Source organism: Chrysochloris asiatica, unplaced genomic scaffold (assembly GCF_000296735.1).
Source record: "Chrysochloris asiatica unplaced genomic scaffold, ChrAsi1.0 scaffold00050, whole genome shotgun sequence".
Lineage (NCBI taxonomy): Eukaryota > Metazoa > Chordata > Mammalia > Afrosoricida > Chrysochloridae > Chrysochloris > Chrysochloris asiatica.
Genome location: NW_006408568.1, coordinates 4350848 through 4373405, shown reverse-complemented (window position 1 = coordinate 4373405; position 22558 = coordinate 4350848). Strand labels below are relative to the sequence as shown.

General features: G+C 46.2%; 1 protein-coding gene across 1 annotated transcript in view; it reads left to right on the top strand.

Annotated features, from left to right (window-relative positions):
- The window catches only part of CCND2 (cyclin D2), a 29420-nt gene that overhangs the window by 4907 nt on the left and 1955 nt on the right, over positions 1–22558 (top strand). The window contains exons 3-4 of the mRNA XM_006862678.1: positions 110–269; positions 11618–11766. Coding sequence (XP_006862740.1) covers positions 110–269; positions 11618–11766 — 309 coding nt within the window. The remainder of the gene's footprint in view (positions 1–109; positions 270–11617; positions 11767–22558) is intronic.

Here is a 22558-nt window from a genome sequence, read left to right as displayed (position 1 = left end):
ATCCCCAGTGTTCTAATGGAGCATCATGAAAGCAGGTCTGGATCCCAACCCCCAGACATCAAGTCAGCCTTTGGATATTAGACGCTTCTTTTCCTCCCTTCCTCACCAGGAGTGGGAGCTGGTGGTGTTGGGCAAATTGAAGTGGAACCTGGCAGCTGTCACCCCTCATGACTTCATTGAGCACATCCTTCGCAAACTGCCCCAGCCGGGGGAGAAGCTACCGCTGATCCGCAAGCACGCCCAGACCTTCATTGCTCTGTGTGCCACTGGTAGGAACAGGCTGGAGCTAGAGAGGAGGGAGGCTGAGAAGCTTTTTTGGGGGTGGTATTGGGAACTGGGGGTTGGGGGCATGGGGTGACAACACTGCAGTCCTGAATTTCATGTGTCTGCATTTCTAGAAGGGTGGTCTAGAGTCTAAGCTTCTATTCCTGGGTGGCCATTGTTTCTTTATCTGAGCTGGTACATTCTCTTTGGCTGCTAAACTCATAAATGGTTTATGAGGACAGGTGTGGTAAGGGGAAAATAAAATTAGTGCATGTTAAAAGTATTCTTTATGATGTCTAAAGTGCTCTTTGAAGATTATATATACTGCTGGTTGGTTGTGTTTGAATCTTTAATGTTCTGAGGAAAAGGATGACTTGGAGATAAGCCCAAGAGGAAATTTAGGAGGAGGTGGGGGTAAATACAGGTTAAAGGAACAATGTCAAGATAATGACCACTGCAATTCCCAGTAAGGGAGACCAAAGGAATTCTTTTTATTGTTGGGCATTTATTGCCTTCTAGCTGTTCCTTGTACCGGATGGTTGGCTTTCGTCAAGAATTCACTACATTCTGATGCCCTCACTTTATATGGCAATGTTTCGATGGGGGAATCCAGACTTTAATATAGCAACAGTCACTGTCCTTGTCAATATTCAAGGCTTTGTTGCCCACCATGTGGACCCTACATCTGATACATAGTTCCTGTTCACTCCTTTGTTTCACCTTTTTGTAGTAAACCAAAGGCACTGATTTCATGTTGCCTCATTAAATTCAACCTTGGCTGGTTTTTACTCTTCTTTTTTCCTTAGTATTGGAGTCCTGGTGTGGCACTGTAGGATAAGCACTGGACTGCTAACTGCAAGGTTGGTGGTTCAAACCCACCAACTGTTTCTCGGAAACCCTAGATGGGGATTTTATATGTCCAGACCAACTCGACAGCACTTAACTACAGCAGTGACCACAGTAAAAACCCTGAAACCTTCCTCACTTGGGGGACAGAAGCTGTTAAGAGTCTTAAGAGATCATGTTTTCACTACCTGAACTATGGAGAACTGACCATTTGGGGCAGATATTTAAGGGTTGTTGTTGTTAAAGTGCCGTCAAGTCGATTCCAACCCATAGCGACCCTGTATAGGGTTTCCCAGGAGCATCTGGTGAGCTTGAACCCCTGATGTTGCAGTTCAAACGGCTTTGCATCCTGGCGCATTAACCCATAGCGCCACACCAGCTCAAATTTGTCAAGAGTAGTTAGAATTATAAAGAGTCCTGGTGTGGCGCTGTGGATTAATGTGCCAGACCGCAAAGCCGTTTGAACTGCAGCATCGGTGGTTCAAGCTCACCAGCTGCTCCTGGGAAACCCTCTACAGGGTCGCTATGGGTCGGAACCGACTCGAAGGCACTTTCCAGCACAACAGCAAGGTAGAATTATATGGGTGGGACTCGGGGACTCCCTTTTTACAATATTTTGTTGCATGTTATTGATGCATTTGTAGAGCTGGCCATATAACATTTAGTGCTGCAAATGGTAAAGTGCTGGAGTACAAGCCAAAAGACTGATATTTCAAACCCGCCCAGGGGTACCTTGGAAGACAAACCTGGCATTCTGCTTCTGAAAGAACATGGCCTTGAACATTCTGTGAAACACAGTTCCTCTTAACACACATGGATTTGGCATGAGTCAGAATCAACTCAACAGCAACTAAGAACAACAATGTATACATGCTCTGTGTCCACATTCAAAAAGTCAAACATTGCTGCTTATCACTGGGTAGCCTTAGGTAGGCTGCTCTGCCTCTCTGAACCCAGCTTCTTCGTATGCAAAAATGTGCCTATTGAAAGATAATCCAACAACCTTTCCACAGTGGCTGGGAAAATTGCAATCAGAGCCAGATAACTGTTCATGGAGTTGCTTTGTGGGTCAGGCACTAATTATAAAATGCCACTATTTCCCAGTTCTGGTTTTATCTGTCCACCAACACATCAAACCCACGGTTCCAACTCAGAGCAACTCTACATAGGGATTCTGGGATTGTAAATCTTAAAGGGAGCAGACAGTCTCATCTTTGTCTTGGAGATCACTTGGTGGCTTTGAACCACTGACCTTGCAGTTTAGTACAGCGTCACCAGGACTCGTAATCTTGGTATCCTGACCTGACTCTACTGCCAGCGGGACCCTTGTGCTCTGTACACAGAGCCTGCACGTATGACTCCAGGTCCCTCAAAGTGTCCCCCTTGGTGACTTTCTTTAGTCCTGGACCAGGACCAGTCCTCACAGGATGCATTTGTGCCCAGCAACCCTTTGTGAGAGAGTTGGCTGTGCTTCCTGGAGACATTCCTTCAGAGCCCAGTATACCCTTGCCGTCTTTAGACAGTGACCATTCTTGTGCATCCTTCCCTTTTCCTGTTGTCTGACCTGGGTCCTGGAGGTCAGTCTCTCAATTACTTGTCATTCTGTCTCCCAGGCCCTGCTGTCCCTGTCTCTTGCCATGATTCACTGTGGGGGAGGAGTTAGCCAATCCTTTTTACTCTGACCCTAGGATGACTGACCCCCTACCCGACCCTAAATTTCCCCATTGCCCAGCTGTTGATAGCCAGGATTCTGCTTTACCTTGTCTATTGAATGACAGGTTTTTAGGGATTTGTCCACCCCTTCCTTCTCCTGCCCTTTAAACTGGGATGGGAGTAGTAGATGAAATTACCGAAGCAGGCAGATCCCCAGATTCTGTAAGGGCTCGTTCTATAAAGTTGGGGTTTCATCCCCCACTCTTGGCCTTCTTGCCCAGATCCTTGGTGGTGGCTGCCAATTTTGAGGCCAGAGTAGGGAGCTTGGGATTCAGGGACTGAGGACTGAGGTCTGAGGGAGATAGAGTTAGTCGCCCTGCATACAGGAAAGATCAAACACCTCCAGCCCAATGAAAACTGGGGAGTCCTGCACCTCAGTCAGGAACAGACCAGAACAGAGGGAGGTACTCCCAGAAACTTGAGGGCTCTGGAATGCCTTTCTTCCTCTGCTTTGCCATTGGGTTTGTGTAAGGGACTGATTTGCAGTAAAAAAAAACAAAACCCTGCATGGAGGTACAGCAGCAACTAACAGTATGAAAGTCAAAGGCCTCCTTTCTTGGAGGAAAGCCTTCGAGGAAGATGAGATTCCATTCCACGTCTTGAGGGCCAAGATGAGGAGACTAGGAGTGCCTAAGACCATGTCTGCAAGTGTAGCAGGCACTTAGTGAAGTGAACTGCCCCTAGTCCTGGATCCACTTGCCCTGGAGCTGAGCAGCATCTGTACCTGGAGACCCTTGCAGGTGGGAGGAGATGGTAGCCAGCTTCCAGGCTGTGCGTCTAGTTTATGGGGAAAGTTAGTTGTGAAAGAGCTGGCAGTGATTTTGCAGAGTCTGTGGAGAGCGTATGTGTGTGTGAAAGGGGAAGAGAGAACGAGCGCGGGAGAGCACAGAGCTGGGTCCTTCTTCCTTTATTGTGTTTGGGAGCCAGAGAGTGTGCCTGGCTTTCTGAAATGGCTTCAGGAGAGATTGACTCAGTCAGCCTAGTATCTGTTCCCTGGCTGGTCCTGGTCCATGGAGACATTTGGGAGATTTTCCAAACTTTCAGCTCCTGGCATTCCCTTTCTTGGAGTTTTTGATGCTGGGGAAGCAGAACTGAGCCTTAGTCTTATGAGTTGTCCACCCAGGTCTACGAACCAGGAAAGAGACATTGGAGATACTCAGGATTACGCTCTGATATTGGAAGATTCTAGACACATGGTCTTCTGTGCAACAGATGATTCCAGTTAGTCTTGAAGAGCCAATAGTGTTGAGTTTGGATTTGATGAGGTTGGAGTTAGCGTTTAGCCTCCCTACACATGACATCCCACATCTCCCTCTTTTTGTATTAGGAGCCCAGCCTGAAGATGCTGCTCTGAGCTAGTTATTCCATGCCCAGTGTAGTGCCGATCCAGGCTTCCCACACCTTCATCGATGTTGCTAATCCATTGTGCTTTTCCATCTTATGAGTTTACCAAGGGTTTCACCTTCAAGACGTTTCCTTAGTTTTATCCCCAAGCTATATCAAGGCAGCGGTGGTCCACGGGAAGGTACTTGACTTGACTCTTGATTCCTAGTGGAAGGAGCTGCCTCCATATCTGAGAGGTCAGGAGGCTGAGAGGAAGTGGAGTGTTGAACCAAGAGTCTCAGTTCTTCTGTTAGCACCTCTTGGGGACAGGCAGTGTGAGGCTGGCTATCTCACTTCCCATCTGGCTGTAAAATGAATGAGTAGTAGGCTACTTGGCCGTGCTCCGGCCATCCCTTCCCCTCCTCCTCCCACCTATGCCTTTGGAGTTCAAGTGGCATTAGCTGGTCAGAGCGCTACGAGGACGAGGACAGGGTGTGCTGAACCTATTCTGGGGGTGGCAGATGAGGTGTGTGCAGCCAACGATGTTGATTTGACGTCATTCTCGGGCCTATTCATGGGCCTTTAAACCAACACCTGACTTGCAGATTGGAGGAGGGGAAGCTATGGAGGCAGGGCTTTAGCCTTAAAACAGGTAGTGACTCTCCCCCTTGTGGTGAACAAGAGCAAAGCAGTCACTTCTCAACTTCAAGGCCTCTGCAGCCAAAGCCCAAACAATCCGGTCTGGGCTAAGCTAACTGGGAATCCATGACTCTCTAGCTCAGAAGTCTTTCTTCAGTGAAATTGTACCAGGAGACACAGATTAGGAGCTGATGAATGTGGAGCTCACTCACTGTCCTTACCTGTCTGTTGGGGAGGGGCTCCAGTGGCATCCCTGAAGGGTACGCCGCTCCGTGTGTGAGTTTGCATAGTATCTTGGTGCCAGGACTTTTTCTTCTGGGCTTTTCTTCCCCTTCTTTTTTGAAAAACTGCCCTACATTCCTTAGCAGTATTTGAATATGTTAGGTAACCTTGAGGAAACTTTTGACTTGGGGAAAATTATAAAGAGCACTGAGTCAGGAATCTGAAGTTCAGTTTTGCAACCCCAGGCCTGACACAGTAAAATGACATTAGACAAGTCCCATAATCTCAGGGTTTCATGGGCTCACCTGTAAAAGGAGATGTTTGAATCCAATTCTCAGGGGTTTTTTTTATACTAATGTTTTACCACCCCCACCATGAGAATGAATAAGCAAGCACATGACACAAGAGCTGGAACGCCCCTGAAGTACTGGTCTCCACAGTGGCAGGAGGGAAGAGAGGTGCCCCAGGTCCCTAGTATGAGCTGTTGATCTAGACTCATGAGTTGCGCTACATGAGTTCTTTCTGATTGCCTGTCAGGCCTCAGTTTCTCTTGTTCTTGACAAATTAGCAGGAGGCATTAGGGACTTGATGAGGTCATTTTTGGGACAGAGACACAACTGGATAGTGAGAGATTCTCCAGAAAGCACAGAGCTCTCATTCTTCCCAGACCAGCACACTTGGCCTGCTCTAAGCATCAGCCTGCAATCCAGGGGTGCCGGGAGCTTTTCTCCTGTCTCTCCAGCTGCTATAGAGAGACTCACCCAACAGCCACATGACCCGTCAGCATCCTATAGGAAAGGCCAGTGATGATGGCAGGGCTGACCATGAGTCCTTTTTGACAAGACTTATTTTAGTTACCCTAGACCAACCCTGTGCAGTGGTGTAATTATTCTCCTTAGCAGAGATTCAATTCCTGTCTGAGCCTAGAGCTAGCATTGTGACCTTTGAGCTCTAGTGCCTGAGTGCCTCCCTCTGCTTCTGTGGAAAGTGAGCCAGTCTCTCTTCCATGACCAGGTGCAGCCACATGGAAGAAGAAGAAGAAGAAGACATATCTGATGGGAATTGGGGATAGGATTGAGGGCCATCCAGACTCCACAAACTGCACCCTTCAATTCATGGAGATGGTGACACTCAGCCCTTCAGATTCTTTCCATCTCCTTGGATACTTCACTTATGAAGGGTCTCCAGTTGTTCTATCTACCTGAGCCTGCCTCCTTTTATTGAGACGTGTATTTGGAAGTTAGCAGTACACAGCTCCATCATGTATTCTTAGCTAAGAAATTGTTGCCCCGTCCCAAGACAACTGCTGTCTTTGGAGTAGAAGGCAGTGTTTGGCTTTTGGTGTGCCTGTGTAATCCATGGTACCTGGGACAGTGAGGCTCACAGTGGAGTGTCTTGGTCAAGGTGGCGATCACTGATTGCTGCTTGCCTTTCACTCTGCTTTCAGGGGGAGGTGGGAGCTCAGGAAGTTCTTAACAGCTCATCTTTCTGAGTGGGCACCTGAAGGTGGAGAGGAGACTCTCACACCTACATGTGCCTTCTGCACTAAGATACAACTTACTTGGCATTTTTTGACCAAGAGATTTCTGCTTTATTTTTGTTAAAGTAAAAGCATGAACAAAAAATTTACAAACCTGCTACTATTCCCTCAGCTTAATGAAAAAGCTTTCATTTCCTGTGCATCCTTCTAGTTCATACATATGTATGTATCTATATAGACATTTGTTGTTGTTGTTAAGTGCTGTCAAGTCGATTCTGACCCACAGTGACCCCATATAGGGTTTCTGAGGAGCAGCTGGTGAGCTTGAACCGCTGACCTTGAGGTTCAAACTGACTTTGCAGTCCAGCTCATTAACCCACAGCACCATACCAGGACTCGTATGTAGACATAGCCTGGAGATAATGGTGGGTCCCACCCAGTCTAGCCCACTACAATAGTTACATGAATTTTGAGGTTTTCTAGTGCATCTAAAAGTTATATTTACACTACACTATAGGAGCTCTGGTAGCGTAGTGGTTACGAATTGGGCTGCGAACCTTAAGGTCAGCGGTTCGAAACTACCAGCAGCTCTGCGGGAGAAAGATGAGGCTTTCTACTCCCGTAAAGAGTTACACCCTCGGAAACCCTGTACAGGGTCGCTATGGGTCGGAACCGACTCGACAGCACTTAACAACAACAACAACAACAACAACATAGTCTATCAAGTATACAATAGCGTTATGCAAAAGTTTGAGCTATTGTGAGAATGACCAAAATGTAATACAGAGGTACAAAGTGAGCACATGCTTTGGGGTTGTTTTTGTTGTTGTTAAGTACTAATGAGTTGATTCTGACCCATAGTGACCCTGTGAAGGGTATCCAAGGAGCAGCTAGTGAGCTTAAATTGCCAACCCTGTGGTTTAAAGCAACTTTGGAGTCCCGCGCATTAACCCACAGTGCCACACCAGGACTCCCAATAGCTGAGCTCGGTGCAGCTCAAATTTGTCAAACACTGCAGTATCTGCAGATTGCAATTAGGTGAGGTATGCTTGTATTTGTGTGGAGTACTAGAGTGGCGCTATAGGATAAGCACAGAACTGCCAACCACAAGGTTCAAACCCACCAGCCACTCCTTGGAAACCCTTTACAGAGTTGCTGTGAGTTTGCACTCTAACAACTGTGTATCCATGCACATACATATTGGGGGAGGGGAGATTATGGTGCTCATCAAATGCATATAATCAGTGTGACTTTCTTCCCCCATTGCCCCAAGCACAGATTGGAAAATTTCTCCATCCTGTTACATAGCCACAGTTTAAGGTGATCAGTAATGGGTTGGGCTGGATTTTCTCAGGGTGAGAGGGTGATGAACTAGATAGTAGAGACATGATCCTTCAGATGTTTCATTTTTTGCATTTTTTTTCTCTATTCTTTTCCCTCTTAGCCAGCAGGGTTGGGAGTCGATGTCCCTGAATGGGGTCCTGCTGCTGCTCTGTGGAAAGGGATGCATGGATGCATGTAATTTTGCTGGCTAGAGGAAGCTGAGCAATTTTTCTGTTGTCTCTTCCTTATTCTTTTCCTTCAGCCTCAGTCGTATTGTAGATCTTTAAATCAGAGCAAACTGGAGCTGGAAGGCACCTGGATATTACCCAACCCCCTATCTTCAAACCTTTTGACCTTTAAGTCCTGAAAGAAGAAATACATTTTATATCAGGACTCAGGATATGCCTGCATGCTACATGAAACTGATACAAAAGTTTCTCTAAACAATATTTACTCTTACTGTATGCAGTACTTTCTGATACTTTCTATACTATGCTATGCAATAAAAAATAAACTGGATAACGACCCACAAATGGGTTCTGGAACCTACTAAGGGTTGCAGATGGAAATTTGAAAAAATACTGATCGTGGCCAAACCCCCTTTTAGACTGATAAGAATACAGAGGCCAAGTGAGAACAAGACTTGCCCAAGGTCCAGTCTGGGCCTGGCCTTAGTGCTAATGCTGCCTCAGTGGTTGGCTGACCCAGAGGAAAACGGAGCAGACACTCAAGCAGCCTGGACGAAGACACTGGGCTTTGCTATCACGGGCAGCCAGGGAAAGGAAGGAGCACGGCTGGTCTGCCCTCTGGCGGCTCCTGTCTTGCCAAGGGTGGGATCTGCTAGTCTATGACTGGCTGAAGTAGCACATCCATGCACACGGTACTGCCTAGTTCTGGGGATCAGGAGGACAGTGTCCTACAAAGAACGTCCCTCTGCAATTTGCTAGTAGAACAAGGAGAGGGAATAGTCTTTCTATGCAGTTTCTGTGCACCCTCCTCCCAGGACAACCCACTTACAGCCCCCTGGCTCCCAGAAGTTAATGAACTGAATTGGGGTTGGTGATGCAGGCAGTGGGGTTACAAAGACAGGCATGTGTGAGGTTTGCTTCCTGGTACTGTGGCAGAGGGAAGGGAGGGCCAGGAAGTCTGCCCCTTCCCTGCCAGATGCTTCCACCCAGGGCATGTGTGGGCCCAGGGCCATGAGCTGGCTGCCTCCCTTGCATTATGAATGTCACCGGGGGAGCTAACGAGGTTATTGGGCAGAGAAACACTCTCATGTGGCCCCATGTGGCAGCAGACCTACAGCAGAGCAGGAAGCAGGGAGACCGGCTTTGTCATAGGAGAGGCCAGCGGACAGTAGACATTGTGGGGAATGCCATAATGTATAATGTTCATCCTTCTAGAGGTAGAAACTGGTGAGTGCGTTAAGAAAAGCTATCTTGGAAATTCAGGAGAGACAGACAGACGTGGGTCTGCCTTTGTGGGATTCCATTGAAATGAGAGGACAGTCCCTATACTCTTCAGTGGTCCACCTGGGAGAATGGGGTCACTGTTAAAAGTGCTTCCATAGAGTATGTGTTCAGATAGAGCATTGCATAAGAAGGAAGGAAAACATAAAGATTATTGTTGTTAAGGGCCATTGAGTCGTTCTGACCCATAGCGATCCTGTATAGGGTTTCTGAAGAGTGAATGATGAGCTTGAACCACTGACCTTGAGGTTCAAACCAATATACAGCCTGGGTAAACTTATGGGGCACTAGTCTGTCACATGGGGTTACTACAAGTAAAAAATGGACTCAACAGCACTTAGCATGTAGAACTAGAGAGGATAAACCATGAAGGACCTTTCTCCTGCTAAGGTCTGGCACTAGGATGAGTGACAAAATATGAGGGGGCTTCAAAAAGTTTGTGGAAAAATGGAATTAAAAGGTAATGGAATCAACATAAGCTGTAGGGGTAAGTAAGGGCAACTTAAAACTCTCAAAACCTCAGGTTCCTCAACCAAAACATGATGAGGGTAATAATTATGTGTCCTTTCCCCAGTGACTGTGAACCCAGTGGGCTGTGAAGTTTATCCAGTACTGTACATGTTGGTAATTGGTAGGTTAGCGGCTGCAACAAGAGTAAGGTATGGGCATCTTTATCTCCCTGTTCTGGATGGGGAAATCGCTGGATCCTTGTCAGCCAGCCTATTGGGGACAGCTCAGAGGAAGCCCAGGTGTATGAGCCCAGCTTCCGGTGCATAGCAATGTTCTGTTTTTCACGTTTGGAGAAGTGGAAATGGTGAAGAGGACTTTTTGAGTCCCTCAAATTTGTTTTCATTTTGCACTTCTCTAGCAAACCATTTTTGTTTTTTGACATCAAGAAAAATGGGACCTTCCTCTCAGTGCCATCAAATTTAAGCCAAGTCAGGCATCCTCTTAGGTGCCTGATTCAAGTCCTGTCTTCATGTTCTCAGAGTCCTTAGCATTGGATCAAAAATTGGAAATTGTGTGATTATATCAATCTTCATTTCTTTTTGTTATTGTTTTGGACCAGTTACCTGCCCAGATAATTCGACAAGCTCTCTCCTCCCCTCACCCCCCTTTTCCTTTTCTTTTTCTTTTTTTTTTTTTTATAGTTTGGGTGAAAGTTTACAAAGCAAGTAAGGTTCTCATTCACTAATTTATCCACATTTTGTTTTGTGACGTTGGTTGCAGTCCCCTCAGTGTGACAGCCCTGGTCTCACTTCCCCCGAGTTCCCCCTGTCCATCTGTGTTTATTTGCGGCCCTTCTTGTCTTCTGAGCTTTGTATTTGGACAGATGCTGCCAGTTTGATCTCCTATGGCTGATTGTATTGAGTATGTTCCTCCCTGGTGTTTTCATTCACTTTACCGGCCTGCCTGTTGTCTGGCTGAACGTTAATCCCTCGGTTTGTTACTTAGTTCCACGCAGGAAGGATGTCTAAGGGACAATGTCTCTTCTGGATTATCAATCTTCATAAAATGTTGCTAGATCCCTCTACCTGCCAGTAATTTGTCCTCTCCACAGCCTTTGGATTTGGAGGCCTTGAATTGTGCCACTTGGATGGCACAAAAGGCATCTTATCTAAGTATGCTGGTGTCAACATTCTCTGCTCTATGTTAGCCCCAGGGAGACCTTGTCTCATTCATTCTCCTTGCCCTACCAGACCTGTCCTGCTAACCCTGTATATAATGTGGGACTTCAGTGTTTCGATTAAGCTCTTGTACCTTCCCTGCTTAGACCAATGCTCATGTATCAGCCTCTTTGTTTTAAACCTGGCTAGCCACCCAAACACCATGCCTGTTGCCTACAGGCAGAGTCTAACACATGGTAATCCCATGTGTTAGAGTAGGATTCTTCCATAAGCTTTTTTTGGCTAGTCTTTATGAAAGCAGATTTTTGAAAACCTTTGTTTCATGGCAGCAGAGTGTAGGTTTACACTGCCAATCTTTAGGTTAGTTGTTATTGTTGTTAAGTGCCATTGAGTTGATTCCGGCCCATAGTGACCCTGTATAGGGTTTCCGAGGAGCAGCTGGTGAGCTTGAACCAATCAACCTCATGGTTCAAACCAACTTTGCTCATTAACCTGCAGTGCCATACCATTTGCGCTACTGCAGGACAGCCAGAATGGTGGCAAGTACGTTAGTGGGCTTCTTATAATTAAAGAACTTGGGGAGGATGTGCCTACAGGGTACAGGGCCATTTGTATAGCTGACGCATCGCCATCCTGTCTCTGAATACATGAAGACCCAGGAACTCCTGGAACCGGAGTCTTTCCCTTGACCCCTGCTCTCTGTTTTTCAGACTTTAAGTTTGCCATGTACCCGCCTTCGATGATTGCAACTGGAAGTGTGGGAGCAGCCGTCTGTGGGCTCCAGCAGGATGAGGATGTGAGCTCCCTCACCAGAGATGCTCTGACGGATCTGTTGGCCAAGATCACCAACACCGACGTGGTAAGTGGCCAAGACTAGATCTTTCCGCAGCTAAGAGAGAGACATCCATTGGTTTGATTGCAATGCGATGCATCAGGAGCTCTTTGTTTTCTGTTTTCTATGATGAACATATATGGTATCCCTAAATTGAGCAGGTGAGAGGCTGCATCCTAAGGGTTTGGAAGCCTGCATGCCATAAAATACAGAAACAGTTCTGAGCAAGCAGATACCAAGAGGGAGAAGGAAGGGTGTTTACTAACTTTCCTGTGGCATGGGCTTCGCAGTGGGCCTGGATTGCTGCTTCACTTCCATTTATGTCCACGCTGTCAGGCTGCCTCTCCTCCAGTGCGGAGCATGAAACAGTGCTGCAGGCCTGCTCACACAGGCAAAGATGGCAAGGCCCATAGAGGAACCAGGACAATCAGAACAAGGAGTCTATGGCAGGAAGAGAAGCAAAGGCACAAGACATGGCCCCTGCCAATCGCGGGGTGTTTGGCCTTGGGCGAGCCTCTCAACCCCTTCGGCCTGTCACTTTACAGATTAAAAGCACTTTAAAAAAGAATAAAGTGCTGTACAAGGGACTATTATTAGCTGGAAACTTTTCCCTGTTTGCCCTGTGGACAGCCCAGAGCAGTTACCTTCTGGCTGCCAGAATCTGAAGCTCATTAGAAGAAAGGTTTTGAGACTGACGAGGGTCAAGTGAGGCTCTGAATTCTGCTGGTAGGAAATTATAGCCCTAGATGTTTCAGAGCCTGAATGGTGCTGAGAGATCCGAGACGGGATCTCCCTGGATTTTACACAGGAAGCACAGAGAACTAAAGAAAGACACAGCTTGGAGAGTTGGGATGGGGGTGAGGAGCAGTAGACTAGAAGCATGATGCCCCAATTCCTGGCCAATGAATCTGACAGCCCACCCATTCTGCAGTTACGGGATCTTGTTGTTTGACAAGGGCCTTTGGTTTAAAGGTGGCTCAAGAGAGGGATATCTGCTTGAGGGCCTCGTGAGTCACCATGGTGAGGCCCAAGAATGCCCGGGAACTTCTCTGTGACACCCTCTGGACATTCCAAGGGGGAGTCCTGGTGTGGCACTGTGGGTTAATGCGCCAGACTACAAAGCCTGTTGAACTGCAAGGTCAGCCGTTCAAGCTCACCAGCTGCTCCTCGGAAACCCGATAACAGGGTTGCTATGGGTCGGAACCGACTCGACAGCACTTAACAACAACAATGTGGGAATAGGTTGAGTTAAGGGATAATGTGGTTTCCACTCCCCGTGGGTAATGCACCTACAAGGAATGGGAGCAGAAAGTGAGGTTTCAGAGAGCCTAAGACTGCAGCTCGTTGTGTTTCTGGCTTTCTCAACATTTCCTATGTATTTTGCCTTGGGATTTGTTACCAGAGTAAGGAAACGCTTCAGGGAAGTGTGGGGTCTAACAGAACAAACCTGGAGTCCTCCTCTGACCCACTGTCTTAATTTTTTTTTTTAATGATGAGGATCAAGTCAGTTCTGACCCATATCGACTCTATATAGGGCTTCTGAGGCTGCAAGTCTTTGCAGGAGCTGAAAGGCTCATCTTTCATGGAGCAACTGGTGGGTTCAAACCACCGACCTTATAATTTACAGTCCAGTGCTTGTCCTTAGAGTCATTGCACCCCACCCGTTTTGTTTAAAATAATAATAAAAAAAAAGTATGGGCTTTAAAATGCATATTTAAAAGACCCCTTCAGTGCAGCCTGAAGAATGCTTGGCTAATCCTCCCGAGAAAACTCATGGACAGAATTTAGCATTTATAGAAATGGTATGCTTCCGTTTATTTTCTGAATATCTCCTATTAAGGTATCCTTAGGACTAGGACTCTCCCCCCAGCCCTGCTCCCCAGCAGCTGAAGACAAGCCCTTCCTTTACCCCAGAGACAAAAAGGTCAGTGACAGGAGTTTGACCCCCAGCTTGGTAACCTCTATCAGATATTTATAGACCTGCTCTAATTGGCTTGTGTATCTCCCTATGTGTCTGTCTCCAGCCTTCTCCCAGATCTGCCTTCTGCACCCCTTACTGATGTCAAACGGTCAGAGGTCATTCCTGGGGAGACTACGGAGGCTCTAGGGATGTGCCTTGCTTTTCAAGACTGCAGACCAGTCTGCCGGCTCTTTCTGGGGAAGCTGCTTGCTCTTCAGATACTATGTAGCTAGCCCATTCAAGACAGCTGTGAGACGGCTTAAATAGATACCTCTATTTATATACATGGGGGCCTGGTGAGGCACTGGAGGGTAAGCACTGAACAATTAACTGCAAGGTCAGTGGGTCAAGCCCACCAGCCGTTCAGGGTTGCTATGAGTTGGGACTGGTTCAGTGGCACCTAACAACTTGGTTTCTATAATGGGCCTGGGCTATGATTATAATGGGCCCATTATAACTTAGCTGTGAACAGTTAATACACTTTGCTGCCAGCCCAATGGTTGGAGCTTTGATTCTACCCAGAGCTACCTCAACAGAAAGACCTGGTGCTCTATTTCCAAAAAATTAGTCATTGAGAACTTTATTTAGCACATTTCTACTCTGACACAAGTGGGGTGGCTGTGAGTTGAAATTGATTCCACAGCAACTGGTTTCTTAGCTGGAATACACATGCCTCATTCCCACCAGTGGGCCAGGGCCACACAAAGGCACTATTGTCAAATCATTTAAATAATTAAAAACAAAGGTGGTGGATACTTGGTGGTGGTGTGTTGTGGAGTCTGTTCCGACTCATAGCGACCCGGTGTAAGGTTTCTGAGGCTGTATATCTTTATGGGAGCAGAAAACCTCATCTTTCCACCTCAGAGCAACTGGTAGATTTGAACTGCTACACTTGTGAATTGCAGCCCAACTGGTAACCCACTACTAGGGCTCATGAAGATAACTTACTAAATGCAAAAGTTAAACCACTTTTCAGGTAAGATATAAAACCTCCATAAATTCCAAGCTTACTTTTGATATCCTCGGGTCTCTCTGAGGGTACTTGTACATGTTCCTTTGTTTCCTAGGCTTTTTTTGTTTTGTTTAATGGAAAGGTTAAGAAGCACTAAACTTGGCTGTTTTAGGGCTACTTCCCAAATACTAAGTTTACTCCCATTCATCAGCTTGTGTGGAGATGATGCTTTGGTGTAAGGAAATTTAAAAGGACAAGAACTCAGAATGTCTTAGCTTGTAGAGGTAGGTGCGTTGTGCTTCCATTGGCCACTGCATGAGTCAAGAAACAGTGTGTTTCGAGCACTTACTTTTCATTTATTCCTGAAAGTATTTCTTGAATGCTCCCTGCAGACTGTGGCATCGTAGGTGAGTCTGGTCTGTGGATAGCATATAGAAGCTGGCCAGGTTAGACAGGGATGCATGGGAAAGAGAAGATGAAGTTCAGCCACAGTGTGGAATTCAGGAGCAAAACTGTAGCAAATTGTTTCAGATCATAAGTGAAGGAGTGCTATTTAAATAATGTATTCTGAACTATAAATACTGTACACAAAGCAAGGTACCTTGCCCCTGAGGCCTCTGAGTGGAGGAAACTTTGTGATAGAAAATGTATTTGAGGGGGCCACACTAGGAAATGCCCAGAGGTGGGTGTTGAGTTCTCCCTGGGAAAAGTCAAATACCCATGACCCCATTGTGCCCTCTAGCTATAGTGCACTGCCCAATAGGAATGAGAAAGAGCTCACCACTCTATTTAGCCTGGGCTCCCTGTGACCCCTCTGAGCACTCGCTTTTTCGAACTCTCCAAGCTTTCCTTGTTCCTGCAGGTGAGAGGTCGTAGGAGGTGAGGGCTCTCAGGGGTTTCCTTGGGCCTGTCACACATGCTTCTCTGCTTCATTAGCCAGCAGCAGATAACTCTGATGGGCGGAAACCATGCCACTCTCTAATGTTGCTTTTAGTTGCTGCTCTGGTTGCCAAAATAAACGGGAATGCCTCGTTCCAAAGAGCAAGCTGAGTGAGAAGCTCCACTGTTTTACAGGGAATAAAGACTCAGAGAGTGGTATATTTTAAGTACTTTTCCCTAACCGTCATTAAGTGTTGCTAAAAACAAACACCAGGCTTTTGGGGGAACCTCTACCGGAGTTTCCGTTCCCGGGGGTAAATTTGAAAGGAGGGATCGGCTGCCCTGGTTCCCTCGTGAACCTGTCTTGGTCTCCCCAGGCAATGTCGAGGTTCCTCTTCCGTCCCTCGACATGTTGTCCATGCCTCTGTGCCAGTATTTATCTCACTGTCTACTTGTCTATAGAACCTTTTGAACAAGACCCAACTGGCAGAGTTATGGCGGAATGATGCTGAGAGGGAGGGAGGAAGGAAGGAACGAAGGACAAAGGGCAGGCAGATGGTTTCAAGTGTGTTTCTATTTCTCTGGTGTCCCTGTGCCTTTTAGAAGCCTTTGTATTTCTTAGCATTGGTTACAGTGAAACTTGTATAAGACAGAAACCTGTCAGAGAAAGACAATTCACAAATAGTTCCCACTAAAATGAGTGATGAACTCTACTCTGTCAAAGAGGAAACTTAAATGACCCAGAAAAACAGGAAAGTCCTGTCAGGGTCTAACTCTCACTGGACAAGGTAGCTTCTGAAAGCTTGTGGGAAAGTGGAATGAAAAGATAACGGAATTTTTCCACAAACTTTTTGAAGTCCCTCGTTTACGTCCGAGCCCTATTAGGTTGAAATTCTGAGTTTAACCTGACTGTCTTTGAGCACAACACTATTTTCTCCTGACACCATTTCACTAATTCATTTCCATTAGAAAGTAGAATTGGAGCTCACAAGTAGAATTGGAGCTCACAGGCTATCAGACGTGATGAAATTTTTGGAAGATACTGAGTAGAACAGATGCATAGATTTTAATCATCTGGTCATTTTATCCATGCTTCTCACCTGGGTTAAATTTTAAAAATTGTCTCACTCTTCATCCACCAGAGAAGATTCCCTGATGTTACTTCCTTAGAGTCATTCAGGCATTTTACGATCTGATTATCAATAAGCTATTAAAATCCAATTCACAGTGCAATGAAGGAAGTCCCCATTTTAACCATGTGTGATTCATAGGGTCCTTGAGCTAGAAGTGCCATACCCTGACCCACTCAGGCCCACACTGTTCTGGACTGATAACTGGTTTTTGTGGACTTAGAAGGCCTATGGTCAAGAACCTTTGAGGAGTTGCTGGAAAGGAAGCTGGGGGTGGGGAGGTGGAAGGAATAGAATTGGGGGCTGATGCCTCTCTCTCCTGCCTCATTTTTTTTCTGTGGGCCTCATTCTGTATTCAAGGAAATACACCAAAGAGCCTGTGAAGAAAGGAAGAATGAGATAGTTTCCTAAGTTGTCTCTGCCTGAGTTGGCCGCGGGTCTGGGGTTCATTCAGCCCTTTATTCTCCCGTTGAGTGCAGTGCGTGTTTGGTGACAATGGAGTGATGCAGTTACACTGAGGGCTAATGGTAGGAGTTCCGTCAGCCCATTCATGGAGGCAGAGGAGGGTGCAGGGCTCGGAGCTCGAGCCAGCAAGCAGAGGAAGTCAGAGGCCCGTGTATCGAGCTGGAGATCACAAACACTACTGTCAGGGCTCCGAGGCTGGGGGAAAAGGGGGAGGAGAGACGGGGGCAGCGGGCAAGGGAGGCAGAGAAGGGGGCGTATCATCCTAGAAATTGGAGGTCTGCCCGACCTCCAGCACTGTGGAGTGCCACCTGTCCGAGCTGACAGACGAGCATTAAGGCTTTCCTTTTAATCAGCTTAATTTGTGGCATCTTAATACAATGCCTGGTGCTTTTGGAGGCCACAGTTCTTCACATGCATGTAGCATCTTTTCACTGGAGGCACTGTGGTTGTTTTCTGACCACTTGGGCTGCCTCCCTTCCTGGGAGTTTCTCTGCCCAGTAAGTCTGTACTTAGAGCCCAGGAGAGTCAGATTGTGTGAGGAAATGAGTTCTGAAATGGCAAGGCTTTGAACGAGGTGGAGCTAAGGGACAAGCCACCTCAGTTGGGCTTCAGTGCCCTTGCTGGAAATGAGGGTGTTTGACTGTCAGATGTCAGACCCACCATTTCTCCGTGTCTCTTATTACTCAGGTTGTCTTTTAGTCCTGCCCCATATGAAGTGCTGTGACTTCACACTCCTTCAGCGCTGCCTCCTCTTCATTTCTGGCTCCGAGAATCCCACACCCTTCTCCTTCCTTCTGCTAGTGTGACCACCTAGTAGAAGCAGCCTGTTTGTTGATTTGAGGCAGGGCTCCTCCCCCCACCATCCCTGCAGCCCCCCTGCCCTGCTGCTTTGGGGTCTGAAAGCTCCTGGGCAAGAATAAGGCTTTCTCATGGGGTTGCTTTCTCTAATTGCAGGGACCTTGCACAACCATACAGTTTGCGCTTCCTGCACCTTTTTACCAGCTCACAGAATATTCCCATTCTTTTGGAAGTCCTAAAGGGCCCCTATAATACCAAACAATGGCATTAATAGGCAAGGAGTCCCTGACCACCAGGTAGTTGAACCAATTCTGTAAGTGTTTGTTAATTGGCAGTTACGTATGCATTCCAATCATGGTCCTTTCCCTACCTGCAATAGTAATGAATCAGTCTGCTACCAGTCATGAGTTTGTGGTGATTTCTTTTGCGTCCCTTCATCTATAATTAATCCCACAGCTGTGAACTCATTAGATTCCATTTTGGCATTATGCTAATGGTTTCCTGCATCTGGATGATTGTCTTTGTTCTGTTAAAGGCTCAGTAAAGGGGAAAACTACATACATAGATATATAGAGTCCTGGTGTGATTCCGCAGGTTAATGCACGGGGCTACAAAGTCGGTTTGAATCGCAAGGTCAACAGTTCAAGCTCACCAGCTGCTCCTCAGAAACCCTATACAGGGTCGCTATGGGTCGGAACCGATCCGACGGCACTTAACAATAACGCTACATATATACATACAGGGAAGAAGCCTGAGTAGCATAGTGGATTACTAGCCGGGCTGATAAGCACAAAGTCAGCAGTTGAAAATTTCCAGCCAATCTTCCAGCCATTCAAAGATGATGAAGCTTTCTGCTCCCATGAAGATTGACAGGGTTGGTATGAGTTGGCACACACCCACCACCACTATCTTATATTCAAAGAGGAGTGTGCTTTGTCTCAAGGAAACGGGAAGGTTGGACTTGCCCTTCAGCATCATTGAGTTAGAATGCTCTGCATTGCTGTACAAGACAGGCTCTTGCCTTTAAGTTTTAAGTCTAGCCAGAAGGAGAGGTTAACACAGTTGAAACTAGAGGTGATAATGGCCAAGTTGTAAATGCAGCTTCTCTAAGGAAGACGTGGTACCTGAAGGGGTTAGGTTAGGTGGAGACCTCAGAGAGCTCTCCAGGAATGGGGACCACCAATGAGACCCAATGGTGCTCCTGTCATACGATCTGTCAAGAAGAAAAAGAGATGTGGGGTCTGGGATCCCTCATTCCTGAGCTCATTTTTCTTTTAATTTTCAAGTAAAATGAGTCATTGATCGAAAGCTGGTTATAGTAATAATTTAGATTAAAATTTAAAAGGGGGCCAAAGAAAGAAGACCGTGTTTCACATGAAATCTATGAAGTCTTCATTTTGTTCAGAAAAGCCTGTGTGCATGCATGTCCTAGGTTGGAGCTTACGCAGAAGTGACTCTCAGCAGAAGTGACTCTCAGTGCTCGTGCTATCATGGTGTGATGCCCCTTGGCTAAAAATCCAGGAAAAGTGATGGTCAAATATCCCCACACTTGCTTCTGGATTTTCCCAGAATGTTCCTTTAAGGTCTTAGCCTGCTGAAAGGGAAGGTTTAAATACCAGAAAAAGTAGGACGTAACTGGTGACCCACAAAGGAAGAAGACTCTACATGGCTTGAAATCAACTTTTCTGTTCCTGAGCTTGGTCTCCCCATTTCAAGGACCATCGATCTCAGGGATGTTGATATAATTGGTTATGCTGACCAAGATTACCTCTCTGTAGGGCCGAAATAAAGCTTCCATAGAAGGAAAGCCACTCAAGAATGGCCAGAAGGTTTGTTAGGGACAGAGGTCTTACGCAAAAACGTCACATCAGAAGGTGCTCATCAAGTAAGCTGCGCCTTGTGAAGTTCTTTTTAAACATAACCTCATGGGTGACATCTAAGAGGCATTTCTCTGTTAATTGAATGGGTTCAGAGCTATATCTCCAGTCCACATACCCCCTCATACACACACACATATGCACATACACAAGGTCTCTCAGCTGAGAACTCTGTCTGCCATTTTCTTAAGATAATAGCAACTCCTCATGTCTTAGGCTTTGGGTAGGATTTGTCTTCTGTGGAGACAGGTATACTGTTACTACCACTATGGTGTGGAGAAGGGTATGGAAGGATTTGTTCCCTCTGCTTCCTGGTGGTGGGGAGGAGGGCAGGAGAATTTACAACATAACCCTTCAACCATGACTCATGACAACGCCTTGTGTGTCAGTCGAGCTGTGTTCCAGTGGCTGATTTTTGGGAAGTAGATCACCAAACCTATGTTCTAAGGCACCTCTGGGTGATTGGACTCCTTTGATTAGCGGCTAAACATGTTAACTGTTTGCTCCATCCAGGGACTTCCAAGTTAAGATAAAAGAAGTTAGATCATTTAGTTGTTGCTCTCCAAGTAAGGTGAGTGGCCAGCAGATACTATCTTACTCTATTCATTATTCTTAGATTCCAGGTGATGTTTCACTTCTGCTGTTACTTAGCCTTTCTTCTGTTGTCTGCCCATCAGGATTTTCATTAAAAAGTATAGTTGGAAATGTGGAAGGGGTGATAGAAAAGAACCAATTTGGAGATTATGGATACTTGGTTCCTACTTTACTTTAGGTCTTTGGAGGAAAAGATAATGCTTTTTATGCTTGGCAAATAGTCATCTCTGGGCAGTGTGGGAAAACTGGAACAAAGGAGATACATATTAAGCTGGCAAGAACTGAGGAGATTCTGTTTGTGCATTTTTATATGTACATGCAATTTCCGGAAGTGCAGGAAAATTGCCTTGCAGAGGGGAGAGGCTGGACGGTCTACTAAGAGCAGTTTCTCTAGCTCAAAAACACCACAGATGAGTGTGACCCACGGTCCCTTCCTAGTGACACCGTGACTTGCTGTTGCATTCCACATCATCCAGCTAATAAACGCCTCTGCCTGAAGCAAAGACGCTCTGAAATTTTCCCACCAAATATAGACTGATACCAGAGCAATGCTGCAAATTCTTGTTTATTCCCAAACTTGGCATCTTAAACATTGGAAAGTTTGTAAACATTCTGTATTGTGTTTTTATGAACGGTACCAAAACCCCAAACCGTTGCCATCAAGTTGATGCTGACTCATGGCAACCCTACATGCCAGAGTTACAACCACTTCATAGGATGTTTGTTCTTGTGATCTTTGTGAAAGTAGATCCCTAGGTACCACTCGGTGGTTTTAAACCACAAACCTGTTAGTCCATAACTGAGTGCAGAGCACCCAGGGAGTCCTGGTATAGCACTGTGGGATAAACCACTGGACCACAAGATTGGTGGTTCAAACTCACCAGCTGCTCCTTGGAAACCCTATACAGGGTCTCTAATGAAGACTCACTTAAAAACAGCAGGGAGCCATATGAGAATTAACAAAACAAAAACCAGCCTATTGCCATCAAGTTCTTTCTGACTTGTGTCAATTGGTGTGTTACAGAATAGAACCCTATACAGGGTTGCTATGAGTCAGAACAGACTGAACGACACTTAGCAACAACAACATGGGATTTTCTTGGCTGTAAACCTTATAGATCGTCTGACTGTTTCCCACTGTGCTAATGGATAGCTTCAGGGAGCCCTGGTAGCATAATAGATTTGAACCACAAGTCAGCAGTTCAAATTTACTAATTGTTCCAAGGGATTAAGTTTTCTGCTCCTATAAAGATTTATAGCCTCTGAAACCCTATATAGGGTCACTATGAGTCTTTGGAGTCCTGCTGTGTGAGTTAATGCACTGGACTGCAAGGTCGGTTTGATACACAAGGTCAGCAGTTTAAGTTCACCAGCAGCTCTTTGGAAACCCTATTAGGGGGTCACTATGAGTTGGAATTGATTCCACGGCACTTAACAACAATGAGTCTTCATCAACTCAGTAGCACATAACCACCACACCAGTGGGTTGGTTAGAACTGCCAGCTGCTGGTGGATTCAAGCCACCAGGGCTCCTTTTTAGGTTAATTGTTGTTGTTGTTAAGTGCCGTCAAATCGATTCTAACCCATAGCGACCCTGTATAGGGTTTCCAAGTAGCAGCTGGTGAGCTTGAACCGCCGATCTTGCAGTTCAAATGGCTTTGCAGTCTGGCGCACTAACCCACAGCACTACACTGCAAACCATTTGTGCTACTGTGGTAAGTAAGGAATCTGGACTGAACACTAAGACGATTTATTTAAGGCTCAGGACATTTCGGCCTATCTCCTTCCTTATCCTCAGGTGCTGAGATTGTCTTCGACTGTAATTCTCCTGGTGGCCTTGTCATTTCTTTGTCACCTCCTAATTTGTATCAGGCAGAGCAAAGTACCTTCTTAAGCAGACCATCAGCAAGGCCAGTGCTTGTCAGACACTAATGTGGTACAAATCTCTTGGGATCCTGTTAAAATGCAGATTCTGCACTTACATCAAAGTTGGATTTCTTAACAAGTTCCCAGGTGATGCTGACCTGTGAACCTCACTTGGAGATTGGAGGAGCTGTTGGCATCTCCTTTATTTCACATAGATTGCTGTGCCCATAGCTCCTCATTTTATCCACTAAACTAGGTTCCAAAGACCTTGGCATTATGCAGAAATGGAGGGTGACCG